The sequence below is a fragment of the Saccopteryx bilineata genome, chromosome 8 (assembly GCF_036850765.1).
Source record: "Saccopteryx bilineata isolate mSacBil1 chromosome 8, mSacBil1_pri_phased_curated, whole genome shotgun sequence".
Taxonomy (NCBI): domain Eukaryota; kingdom Metazoa; phylum Chordata; class Mammalia; order Chiroptera; family Emballonuridae; genus Saccopteryx; species Saccopteryx bilineata.
In genome coordinates this window covers 36,508,084-36,522,219 of record NC_089497.1, presented here as the reverse complement: position 1 = coordinate 36,522,219, position 14,136 = coordinate 36,508,084, and the positions used below count along the sequence as shown (strand labels likewise).

Sequence of the window (14,136 nt, the reverse complement as noted above, 5' to 3'; positions counted from 1 at the left end):
CATCTAGATACTGGTTTTTACAGTGACATGCCAACAGTTTGCATTTGCACAAGTTCATCTTATCAACTTAATAATAATTTGCAAATTCTATTCTCTGCTTCACTATATTTCAAAATGATTTTCCTCATCACCCCAATAGGATTCTACGGTAAGGAATAAAATGGAACAAATGCAGACATTCACTCTGGGGACATATTCCTGGAAATAGCATAATATTTCTTGTGAAGTTAATTACATTGAGCCCTAGTCATGCTTTACTTCCTTGTTTCAGGCGCTTAAAAGTTTTTTTCACAAATAGAGTATGTTCATCTTAAATTATAAGCAAAACAATTATGTTCCTAGAAGTGAAACTATGAAAATAAAACCAATAATTCCTAATCAAAAAACTACAAACCACAAATCTCACTAACCAAAACCCAAAAACAAATCAGCTAGAGTAGGGTGTCATTCTAGAAGTTATGTACTTGAACATTTTTCCCAACACAGGAATTCATTTTACTACTACATTCCTGACAGTTATCCAGCTTTTTACACAAAAACAAATTACCGAGAGAGAGGGCAGTTCTGTTTGAAAATTTTAAAATATTGAGCAAAAAGTCCTAGTTGTTCCCTGAAGCCACATAAATTAATCTACTCTTTCTCTCATGTGATAGTTTCCAATTTTGGAAGAGAATATTTTATTGTTCCCACAAGTCTCTTCTCCTACCATAATGTTCCAGGTTCCCTTAACTGCTCATCGCATGTAAAAGCTTCCCAACTCTTCTGATCTCGATGCAGCATGTGTCCTGAGGTGAGAATGGGCTCTATTGTAATTAGGTGGGTTCTGGACCAAGCACCAGAACTTCCTTGCCTAAGGCCACACAGTGAGCTACGTACCTTAGACTTGAACCCGTATAAGGAAAGAAAGGCTGAGACAAGGGGTAACAGTACATCCCCCACTGGGTTGTTGTGAGGCAAGGGTGAACAAATATGTCTGAATACAACTTGTAAATAACATAAGGCTTTACAAGGGTTGGAGAATATTGATGCTTCAGTTTAGTAATATCTTTTTTAGATTAAGTTCCTACTCTTCCTGTAATACTCTTGAAGAGAAGTAGAACTAGTTTTCAGTTGACAGGGACACTACTCCCCTAATGGGGCCAAAAGTCAAATCCCACCCCATTTTCCTTTAAACACAGGTCATACCTCTGGCATGTATGTGGCTTGTGGTCAATTAAAACCCTGTATTTCTTTACCCACATAATATGCTGGGAAGCTTGGCCTCTCTCATTCTATAGCTTTGTATTTTTTGTACCTAGATGCAAGATTTTTGATTTTCCTTATAAAGTTTATCCTTTCAAAATCTGAATTAAATTACCTATCTGCTTCATGTTAAGGAACTCATTTGATAAAAGCCGTTTTGTCTTTGTCCAGATCTTTGTTAATAATGTTGAGTAGGACGTGGCCAAGGGCAGAGCCTCTGGTAAACCTCTAGAGCCCTTTCATCAGGTTGACTTGAACATTAATAAACTTTAGCAATCTGAAAATTTGTAATAGTCTAAATTCCCCCTATTGTGTTCACAAGGACATAAGATTATCTGTCAAAAGTCTTACTGAAATCTGGATATAATATGCCAACAGCATTCTCTTAGCCTCTTTTATAATCATACCAAACAGAAAATGAAAATGGCTTACGTACCAGTCAAGGTCTAACTAGGCAGACAAAAACAACTTACACATATCCAGCTGAGGGAATTTAATACAGGGAATAAGTTGGTCAAACAAGTCATGAAGAATGGGGAGAGTCCCAAACAGGAGGTGGTTAGGCAACCCAGGGATTAGCTACAGTAGAAAGCCACGGTGGGTAGGAATGGGGGAAGAGTGCCACTGAAGCCCAGGGCCGGGTCCCCAGCAGAATGGAACCACGGTAGGCCTGTCTGGAGAGAGCTGGATGCACAGAAGAGAGGCCGCCTTTTGCTGGCCCCGCCCCCGCCGCCTCCTTCCTCCTCTGCACCACCCAGCCTCCCTTTCTCCCCTTCCTGACCCCGGCCAGCATCTCTCCCTGGCTCAACCCGCTGGACATCAGGGACTCGGGAATCCAGGAAAGGCCGTCTGCAGCCACCTGGGACACAGGCCAGCATGCAGGGCACACAGACCTGGGCTAGCACATCTGACATGTTTTTCAGGGAAACTTTGATAATTTCCAGTTTTTATATCCTTTTCAATGAGCTCAAACATTATATTATTAGAAATAATTTCCAAAAGTCTTTGGGAATTAATCGTCTATATTGCTATATGACATACACTAAACCTGAGAATAATTAAGGATATAATAACTCTTAGAAGATGCCATCCCCCCTTAGCTGTGAGCAAATTCTATGCTGACAGGCAGTCTCACAAGTCAGGGATTCTAGAGCTGGACTGTGTAGGGCTGCAGACTGATCAGCTTATTTTCTCTCCACCTTTCTGTGCCTCAGTTTCCCAAATGTATAAAACAAGGTTGTTAAGAGTATTTGCCTTAGGACTACTGTGAGGTTCAATGGGTTGCAAACGTACAGTACTTAAATTAGTGCTTAGAACAGAACAAGAATAAGATATTGTGACAACCATCCCTCTGGGACCTTATACCATATAGAATTAATGTTGGCTATTATTATTAGTAGTAATAACCTTACTGGTATTATTTATAATGCATCATGGCCCTGGTAGACTAACTGCTTTGCTCTAATTTTTCATTGTAGGGCTGAATGATTCTATAGTTTAAAAAAAAGAAACATATACAACAAAATTAGATTTAGGAAGATCTTAAATCAGTTACCTTTCAAGAAGCAACTCTTATTAAACAGGTATTATGCTCAGTTCTACTTTTGTGTACAAACATATCTTCTTATATCTACTTTTGGGTGCTTGTATCAACATGTCAGTGGGACTTCGAGAAGCATGTACACACTACATTACATAAATATGCAAGGACGTGTGTACAGGGAAGCACATAGTGTACACAAAGAACATAACTCATTGTGAACTCAAGTGAATAAAAATGCATTGTGGGAAACACAGAATTAATGCCTGTAATTAATTAATGAGGTTGCCCTTAATAGAAGGTTAGTTGTTAATCAGCCTCGAAACAGAACATGCCTTAGTAAATGATTATTTATTCTTCTATTATTTATATTTAAATTGAACAATCACCTTATTTGAAAGTGAGAATGTAAAATCACCTGCAGGACCCCTTCCAGATGGAATTCCCTTGGCTGTATTCACAGAAGTTCAACTGTTAAATGTTTTATTTATTTATTTAGCGAGAGAGATAGAGACAGACAGGGAGACAGCGAGAGGGAAAGATAGGGACAGACAGGCAGGAAGGGAGAGAGATGAGAAGCATCAGTTCTTTGTTGTGGCATCTTAGTTGTTCATTGATTGCTTTCTCATATGTGCCTTGACCCGGGGGCTACAGCCAAGCCAGTGTCCTCTAGCTCAAGCCAGTGACCGTGGGCTCAAACTAACGGCCTTGGGCTTCAAGCCAGTAACCTTCAGGCTCAAACTAGCGACCATGGAGTCATGTCTATGATCCCATGCTTAAACCAGTGAACCCACACTGAGCTGGTGAGCCTACGCTCAAGCTGGATGAGCCCGCACTCAAGCCGGCGACCTCAGGGTTTTGAACCTGGGTCCTCTGCATCATAGTCCGATGCTCTATTCATTGTGCCACTGCCTGGTAAGGCAAAATGTTCAGTATTTTAAATCAAATGCCAGGCATAAATATTTGATATCTATTGTCTATTCCTTCAGGTACTGCTCTTTTTTTATAACTGAAACTCAGGGGGTACAGAATGTACCCATTTCACCTTGTATTCTTCACCAAGCATATCCCATCACCTACCTCCATAACAAATGCATTCAAGAGAAAACTGTTCTAAAATGAACAATTCACTAGTTCTAAGATAACTGATGAATCTAAAATGCATTCTGATTCATACCAAGAAAGAGTTATTTTACAAGTTTATAAAAAAAAATGCTAATTATGACCCTCCCTACTGGTTGGCCTTGACAAGCAATCACATTGTCCTTAGTTACGCTTCCCAAGTAAAAATTAATCACCAATATTTTAATTTTATCTCTGACAATACTTTAATTCTGAAATAGTCAGGTTTCTCAGTGTTTTGTGTAATCTGAATAGCACATCACTTATGTGCTAGAAAAAATGGAACTCACTCCCAAAAGAAAAACAAAAACCAGTATGCTGAAACTAAGATCTTAAGCATGTACATGCTCAACGGATATATATAAAACTATACCCTTAAAGATGATTGCAAAGAAAAATATGCAATACGAACACTGAAGGGGTGAGATAAACTAGAGGGATACTTTTTTATGCTGTGGGGTTCACGGAGGCTGTCATTTTCAGCTCAGAACCTAAAACCACCCTTCAGGCTCAGTGTTTGTTATTGCGGACTTGCTTTAAAGACGTAGTAAATCTGTGTAGATCAAGCTTTTATCTCTTTGAATCAGACATTAGCTTCAAAAGCTAAGGTATCAGCTCATTTCTTGAATGTGTCCCGCTTTAAAATACAGAGACATGACCAGTGAGAAATAATCATGTGTACTAGATAAGTGACACCATAGAGAGTAGAAACCCTTTAATTGGTACAAAGAAAAGGATAAGTAGTTCCAGAATGTACCATACCATATTATTTCACTCTTAGTTACTCTTTGTCTTCCATTGTCTATTATTATAAAGGCACCAGCTAGGTTAAAAACAAAGGTAGTGTGAAAATAGACCCACTGAAACTATTCAAGAAGTTTCAATTTCAACATCTCTGCTTTTTAGAAAAAACAAATGATTTGCAGCCAAGGTATGTTTACAGTCATTTTGTACTGACTTATTATCTACCAAGCCATGTAGACATAACCCAAGGATGGCATTTAGCAGTGTTTCCAAGATGTGCTTTTCTCCAATAATTGAATAAAACCAGAATGTTTTTGTCATATAAATACACTAGCTGATGGTTTCAAAGAATAAATAGCATCATTGCTCTAAAAAAATTCAATTTTATTATAAAAGATAACTGGTTACCAAATAATGATCTAAGAGTCTCTCAACACTCAGCTCTGGGCATATTAAATAGTTGACTATTTGGTTTGCTGAAACAGTGGGGCAGGGGTATTGGTGGCTCAGATGTTTATCTTTACCTACTATTTCTTCACAAATTATACCATTTCTGGAAACTCCAAACGGGGTGGGGGAGGCCTTTGCTCCAAAAGGCCACCTACCGGAGGAGGTCTTTAGGTGCATTCCTGTAGTTTAGTTCCTCCAGTACAAGCTGTGCAGTTTGGGAATGATATGCAGTTTTAGTATTCTAAATATGACTTACAACTCTGCACAAATAGATAAGAAAAAGCCCCCTGAAATAAGTATTAGGATTCAGTTATGTGATGACAGTGTAGGTGTAGCTCACATGGGAGCGACACATCGAGGTTCTGGGCGTCAGGGATTTCGACAGGAAGGAAGGGATACAGCACATCCCTAACACATGAGGACACAACACAAACTTAACCAGAGTCCTACCTCAGTCTGATACCACCTTCAAATGGTAGAAGTGGGGAATGCTACTGCGATTGGAGGGATGGGATCTCCTACTTTTTTCATAATCCATCCTTTCTTAAAGTGAGCCGTAATTTTCCTAAGATATTTTATGGATCCTAGAATAAATGTACTTTTTATCTATTTGCAATTATAACCAACTTCTGCAAGTTAGACTATAAGAAAAACAAGGCTTTGAGGCCTCTGAAAATGTCTCTATCCTTTGGAATAAACAAGGACTTTTTCAATTCCCGTATAATCACCAGATCTATAATCTTGCCTTTTTTTATATATACAAAGAGTGTATCTAGAGAAATCCAGTATCCTCCTTCTTCAACTTCACCTTAATATATAACCACTAAAGTTTCTTAAATTGAAATAAAGAAGGAAAGTACAGCACAGACGGTGGGAGCTGTGGGCCAAATTCAGCCGAGCTGTGGGGACTGTTTTTTCACCTGTTTGCTGTGCTCAGAGGAACATGGGGCTCTGATTTTCAAACTCAACTACTGACCTTGCTGGCAACCCTCTCCTGTTGACATTTTTCTTTGGTTACCTCTTTACCCTTCAGCATGTTTTGTCCCTTCTTTCATACTGCTAGGCTTCCTCTTTGCCCACAGGCACCAGGCTTCCTCAAGAGGGCTCCGAGGTCAGAGTCCAAACCTGGGAAGCCCTCTTCTCCCACACACGCAGGTTCTGAAGTGAAGTCACCTCTGATACCGCTCTTGCTTTATCTCTCATGCCAACTAAGCCATCCAGCTGAGTCCTGAGCCACCTCCCTGGCGTCTGTTTCTACCCCCGCTCCACTGCCAGCTCCGTGCTGGTTCCTGTCTTCTCGCGCCCGGATGTCTGCAGAGGCTGTCTACTCCATTCTACGCAAAGCTACCACGTGTTTCAACTGGTGCTTTCATCACTGCATCCCTTCGCCCCAAACCTTCCAGGGCACCTCATTATGTTCAAGTAGAAATTTCCATGCTTCACACACCCTCCCAATTCTGACTTGCAGCTGCACTCAACCTTCACCTTCCACGAGTCTCCTCCACTCCTGCCAGTCTGATTCCTGATTACTTGTCATCTACGCATCTCACACTGGGCTGCCTACATCCCTTTGCCGCATCTCCCCAGCCTCTCCGTGGACGGACGCACTAGTCACAGTCTCTGCCGTGTGTGGGCAGTCAGGTATAAAAGAGGGAGGTGGACAAGTGAAAGTGGATGCTGGCAAAGACTTGGGCCTCAGAGACAGGGCTCAGGAAGGAAAGAAGAGGGTGCTCAGCAAACACCTCTACAAGGGGGCAGCTACTTACTAGTTCTGAACAACTGTTCTTATGCAGGAAGGTCAGTCCAGTATTCCCAGATCTCTGAATTTTCATGAGAAATCAGAAATTTGTATTTCCTCTAAGTCTCTAATTTAAAAATATTAGCCACTAACTCAAATGTAAACTACAACACAGGTCAAAAATTATGGACCAAACAAAGCAACTCCACAAGTTGGCTGCTACTTTCAACCTCAGTTCTTCAACAGTTCCTCACCAAGACCCACCGTCCTGCTCTCTCCCGTAGTGGGTCCCCAGAGCACTCCATGAATATAAATGTCTCCCTTTCCTGGTTTTGCACACTCACGCCATGTATCACTCATCACTCAGGGGGAGCTTTGCCTTTTCATGGCATGGGTCCCTAGGAAACCACCTGCACTATTTATTCATTTATCCCTTAACTTTTTATCCCGTATTTCTTCGCAAGTGAAGAATAAGTTCCTGGAGGAAAGGAGTCACACACTGTCATTTCCCACTCACAGCAGCTTCCAAATTCACAAATATGCACTTACTTATTCAAGTGTGTAAGATGTATCCTGGCAGTTTTAAAAGTACAGACACTTTTTAAAAAGGAAATATCAGCTCCATTTTTGACAGCAGTCTTGAACAATCTGTCATCTTATTCAGCTGTACATACATGTGTAGGAGTAAGCTGTCTTCCATAGAGCCTTCTATCATATACAAATTCCTATAACAAGCTACTTGCACAGACTTCTATATTCATCGAAAACAAGTTGACAGAGTAGCCCAGTGTTGAAGAGCCCAGCTGTGGGGCCAGACTGCCTCGTTTTCTACTGAGGTCCTAACGCTTTCTGTTCATGTGACCTTAGGTAAGACACCAAACCTCCCGCTCTTCCGTTTCCTAATGCGCTTGAGGAATGGGTAAGAGTGCTACCCTCAGAGGATGGGAGTGAGGGTTCAATGAGTCCATAGAAAGTGCTTAAAAAGTGTCCTAGCAAACAGTAGTTAATAAATGTCAATTATTATTATCCTAGGTTAGATAATAAAACTTGCTGATGAAATTGGCTATTAAAATTTATAATCTGTTTAAAAGAACACATAAAACTATTTCAGAAAAATTAGAGGTAAATCAAGCAGTAATAATGTTAGGCTGACACTCCAGCCCTTAGTGGCACGCCAAAACACCAACACTGTACGTAGAGGTGAGGCGTTCTTATACCACTGATCTTAGAAGAGTTCACAGGTTATCTCATCAGAATAAAAACCTGCATATCCATATGCAGGAAGCTCCAGCAGCCTCACTGCTACTGGCATGGAGTAGACCCTCAATAATTACTGGCCCTTAGAATAAATGAATGAACAGTTCCACTTACTATACTAGCTACTTATGGTATCAGAGATCTGAAGTATAGAACTTTCTTTGCTAAAATGTACAGGTAAAGATGTCTCTGAGTGGACTCCAACTATAGCAACTATAATACACAATGATCTCTAGGGGGATGCTTTGATGCTTTGCTGATCTTTATATAACCTGACCTAATTAGTTTCAAAATGAAAAGAAACACAATATATTAGAGTACGTGTGCCAATTAAGTGACTGATTAACTGAACAGTATGAACCTCATGGAGGTTCAAACGTAAAGGATTGTACTTTTCTCAATTCCCTGACCTCAGCAGCACTATACCAAATCTCCCTCCTACTTGGAGTAGATTCCTGAAAAACACCTGGAACATTTCCCAGACTTTTCAGGTCACTTTCAGCTATTAACAATCCACTCAGTTTAAAATGCCAATCAAATGCCTCAAGAAGGGCCTTCCCCAGAGTAAATTCTGGTCCAGGAACCAGGGAAAAGAGAGGGTTCTCACAACGCCAACAGTGAAAGAGTGGGCCGACCCACACCTCTGTGTCCGTTGCCCATTTCTCCAGTTTCTTTCTGCCTGTCCGAGTGGGCGTAGGGCCAGCAATAAATATATGCCTATAATATTTCTTGCTTCGCACCAAAGAGAAGACATTCCTTGCAAGCCACAGGCCCTGTCTTTGGGGGGTCTTCTTAGTCCCTCCTCCTTCCACGTCAGCCCACCGAATGGAACTGGGAAAGGGAGTGGTTAGTTCTTGGGCTGGCTGGTGCCTGGAGCTTCCTGCATAAAAGCCTAAAGCTTCTGGTTTAGAGAATAAATCAAGAAGTGGTGGAGGCAAAACTGATACCTCTTTTCTTGTCTGTTCCTGCTGACAGTATAGAACACCAGACGACCCTGTCAGGGGGTGCCAAGTGCAGGGATGGTAAACAGAATAGTGACAGGCAGGGGTGCCAACCGAACAGAAGGGATGTGGTCTCAGGGCTGGGACAGGGTCCCGCAGGCCCCCTGTGTGCCCTCCAGCTGTTGGAGGGGTCAGGGATTCCGGCAGCACTGCTGTGAGGGTACTGAGGGGATCTGGGTCACAGTCTTTGTACTAACACCACCAAGTATTTTAGTACCAGGGCCGCGGTACTGATGCAAGCCAGCCGAACACCACTCCTGCTTAGGAAGTATCCTGAGCGAAGCCTTCTCTACTGAATACTTCCCGACATGAGAGCCAGTCCCACCACCCTAGGCCGGCCCCCTGCCAACCACGCCCCACGACCGTCCCGTGGCCTCTCATCTGATCAAGCTGAACTACTTTCTATTTATCCGCTGGACCCCGGGAGACGCACACCTCGTTGCAATGCCAAAGCGGAGGGCAGCAGGCCATTCCCAGTCTCTCCCCGCTGCCAGCCTAGTTCTTCTCCGCCTGCTCAGAGGGGTGCAGGATGTGGCAGTGAGTCTCTGTCTGAAACATTTCTTGCTTCTCGCCACTTCTTTAACAGGGGTTCTCTCGGAGCCGCCTTCCCTTTCTTGACAGCAGGCAGAGGTAAAGAATGAAAAGCCCTTCTCCTTTCCTCCTCAGGCTAGGGAAAGGGCCAAAGTACCCTGGGTGACGGACAACCCCGGGACCCCGCCACTCCCTGGTGGCTGGGGGTGAGGGTGGGGGAGAGAGGAGAAGCCCTTGTAGTAGCAAGTGTGCTGGACAGCAGCTGAACTCTGGCCATCCCTTTCGAAAGCCCTTGGGAACGTGCAAATTTAAAGCGGTTCCCCCGATTTCAGACAGTGCCACCAACTCTGGCCAACAGAAAAATATCCTCCTCAAAATCCTGTTACATGTACTTAAAGAGACACCCGACATAATTAAATATTATGTTTTGTTCAAGAAAAAGAAGCATCAAGTACACATGGAATCAACAAAAAATTGAGGGAGCACATTTCTACTGGTGATTATTTGGAGAGGCTGATGAATCCATTGTTCACGTATCTGTGTTTAATTAGAAACTGGGAAGTCTTTAGGGTGTTATTCTGTAACACGGCCTATCAGCACTATGGCATCATATTCATGTGGCAAAAATAATGTGAGAAGATTTTCTTGGTAAATTATTTTTTAGCAACCCTGTTTCATCAAAAGCACGTATTTTTACTCAGATGTTATACGAAACGAAGTCTGAGTATAAGCTGACTGGCTATAATTGGAAGAGGCTTACTGCAGCCATTTTGCCCCTTTAAATTATACCCGCATTCAAACAGCTGTTAAACCACAGCATCTGTTTCGTATTTGGGATACATCCCTACAAATTAGAAGAGTTTTCTTTTTTAATGAGCTCTGATTTAATAGGGAATCCTTTTTTTTTTTTTTTTTAAATGACTTATGCCAAAGAAAGAAAATGAAAAGACAACTTCATCTATCTAGCACCTGCCCTCCACAGCAAGGCACCTCCAAGCTTCATACTTTTCTAATAGAAAACTGTTTAGTGAAGACAGAGGAATACTGAAAGTTAGGTCGTTTTACAATTTAGTGCTTAACATTTAAAAAGCCGTATGTATCCATCTATCGATGGACACGTAGGTTGCGTCCACATCTTGGCTACTGTAAATAGTGCTGCAATCGACACAGGGGTGCATATATCGTCTCAAATTAATGTTTTTGTTTTTGTCTATACTTAGAAAATAGAGATAAAAACCATATGTGTATGTTTGTATGTATGTGGATGCACACACACACACACACAACTAGGATATGAAGACAGGGCTATACATTCCTATTATTCAAGAAAAATAACCACTTCTTTCAAATAAACTCTCCTCACAATCTATATAGTCTTAAAGATACTAGACAAATTCATGACCTCAGTTTACTGAGGCTTGTTTACATCTCTAACTCCAGAGGCGCATTACTTGCCAGATCCTTACCATTTCAGTTCCACCTGACACGGTCCTTTGCTACTGACTCACCCAGTTCTTTTTAAAACTGTTCTCTGTGGCCTTCAAAAGTTTTCTAGTCTATCTGGGTCTGACTCTGTTTTATACAGAAAGCATGTCAGCTTAATGTCAGATGACAATGGATTAGGTTGTTCTACTGTTTATATTATATATACTTCTTTACTAATATTTCAGGCCTTTGCATGTTTATTTTTCTAGTTTGGATCTGGCTAGACTTTAAAAGCTTAATGTTAAGATATTTAAAACTTCTGAATTTTTATGATACAAGCTACCAAAAAAATTTAGAAAATGACAAGTCAGTCCACTAAGTTAACAAATTACAAAAGATTTTTAAGAGAACTGTCTCACTCAAAACACCTCAGAAGAAACTCATGAGAAGCAAGCCAGAAACATGAGAGAAAACAAAAAGTTCATAATATAAGAGACTTTTGGTTCCCCACTTTTGTACCTCCTAACTGCTTCACCAAAAGAAAGAACTGTTACTCCAGTGTCCCGGCGTTGAAGACATCTCTCCCACATGCCCCCTTCCGGCTCCGCAGCCTCGGCTCGGCAGACAGGTCACTGCTTCCCGCTCACACTGAAAATGGCTTCAGGAATCCTCTTCCCCCACCCACCCTCCACCAGGTGAGGGTTCCGTCCCTCACGGGCTTTATGAGAACACATTTACTACTCTGCCAAAGGAATTTTAAACCCATGTCACATCAGATGTACAACGGATAGATGTTATAAAGCCAGACGTTAGAACATGTCATTTGAGTTCTTCACTAAAAGCAACAACAATTAAACCTTCAGCTACCTGGTTGAACAGCAGTGCACTCTAGGGACACACAGATGTTGTTATAAGAGCAAAGAGGAAAGTGATGTGGGACATTTTCTGGGTTTCTGGCTGCACTGATTTAACCATCTGAGAGAGACAAAACTGACCTTATTTTAAAATACTATCTGTGAAAAAGATTTTACGATTTCCTTGAGTAACCTTTTTCAACGCTTAAGGACTTTCAGTAGCAAAACGCCTGTTTTCCTTCTAAATTCAAAGTTAACCCCCTCATTGTTGAAAATTAGATGCAACACACTTTATGGTCACAGGCGATCCGGTACAGTTTACGGAATACTGCTATGATGAGCATTTTGTGATCTCCAGCTCTGCAGGACTTATCCCAGAACACTCCTAGAAACTTGCCTCTGCCAGTTGAAAGAGTGCAGACTTCCCACAGCGTTTCACGGGTTCAGCGGCGCCCAACTGCGAAGTGTTCGAAGAAATCTGGATTGAAAACAATTCACATAAAGAATACTAATTGTGATATCAGAAACCTTGCTTCCCATTCAGACACAGTCAGGAACTTTCCTTAGATTAGGAGAACACCATCGCTCCCAAGTACCAAATGACTTTAAATGTGGCATGCTTGAGGTTATCATTTTGAAAAACATTTTAGTAATTCCAAAATAGTAACAAAAAACAGGCATGACTTGGGTGACTATTTAATGACAAGAATATTATCTTTTCTATTCTAGCCTTTAGATTTAATTCTCCAACCTTACAAGGAGACACTCATTTTCACTTCTACATAAGCATCAACTCATCAACTGGTCAAATATAAGAGTTATTTAGAGTCCATCTGAATTTACTAAAGAAATTAGTTAATTTTTTAAGATATATACTTGAGAGCTCTGAGGAAAGATCATCAAGTCAGATATATTTTTGAGAATCCAATATAAATGTCCTAGGCAGGAACTGAGGAAGCTAAGCATTTTATATATAACATTGGCTCTGGCTTTGAAAGCATGTTCTAATGTCCACATAAAGATGGATAATCATGACCACAAATCTAAATAAGTTATAGAATTTAAAAAAAACCCAAATCTATGTTATAGTACATGCACATATATCCAACATTATATTGCCTCCACACTCTTCTTCAGATCGGGCTTAGCAGCAGCCAGGCACTGGTAACAAAGAACAGTCTCCAATTTCTTGCCTAACTCGGTAAAGAGCCGAGGAGGACATACATTAAGGGCCTTTACAAAGTTATGTTTCTCCCGGAGAAGTTCTGTCATCATTAGAGAAGCTCGCTGGCTTTCTGTATCCCTTGTGATTCTGAATTCTCTTTTAAGACAGATGTGTTTCTCCGCTCAGTTTCGGAGGCAACGGCTGTAGGGGACCCACTCCCACAGGGGATTCTGTGGCACTGTCGGCTCCCGGAGAGACTGGGTGCTTCGCTGCTAGCGGGGCTTCTCCCTAGAACACCTGCTGCGTCAGAGGCCTTTGCAGAGGTGGATATTTAATAACCTGCCTCGGCTGTTTAGAAGGGCCTAGCGTAAGAAGTTGAAGGACTTTTTCTCCTTAGGTACTCTCATTTTTAAGAGTCCTTTCCTATTCATCCAAATCACTTACTGTTTCTCTAGAAGATCAGCTTATGGGGCTCAACCTTTCTGAAGTTTGGAAAAATTTTCTCTCACTAAATTTCCTGATATATGCCACTTTCTACCCTTTCTAGACAAGTCAAATTTAATTACTCATACCTTATCACTAGACTAAAAGAAACAAACACATTAATTCTCAGTGACCTGAGGGAATGAGGAACTGAACATGAACACCAGCCCCTTGAACCAAGGCTGTATAACAGAAAGAACAAGGCTTCTGTGTCAGACAGATGTGCCTTCAGTAACTTTCTGCTGTGTGGACTTAAGCAAATACTGAAGACTTTGAGCCTCATGCTCAAAACCGAAACAGTAACACCTGCCCTGTATTACTGTTGTGAAGATTAGAGTTTATGTTAGTGGAGAGTCTGGCACAGTACTGAGCCCATATTATGCTTTCAATAAAGAAAGCATTTATTAGTAAATAGGACCTATCATTATTAACACTAATAAACATAAACTCCTTTAATCCAATTCCAAAAATTAGTTACACACTGAAATTGGACTAGAATTAAACATTGCAAAGTCAGAGAATAATAATAAAGGTTAATAATTTTTAGAATGTTAAATCTGTCACATAACCATACGATGCCCTCA

The 14,136-nt window shown here is 41.2% G+C and overlaps 1 protein-coding gene across 11 annotated transcripts in view; it reads right to left on the bottom strand.

Annotated features, from left to right (window-relative positions):
- The window catches only part of BBX (BBX high mobility group box domain containing), a 297,900-nt gene that overhangs the window by 38,872 nt on the left and 244,892 nt on the right, over window positions 1-14,136 (bottom strand). For all 11 annotated transcript variants that reach the window (XM_066241808.1, XM_066241809.1, XM_066241811.1 and 8 more), the window contains one exon: window positions 12,302-12,382. In XM_066241808.1, coding sequence (XP_066097905.1) covers window positions 12,302-12,382 — 81 coding nt within the window. The remainder of the gene's footprint in view (window positions 1-12,301; window positions 12,383-14,136) is intronic.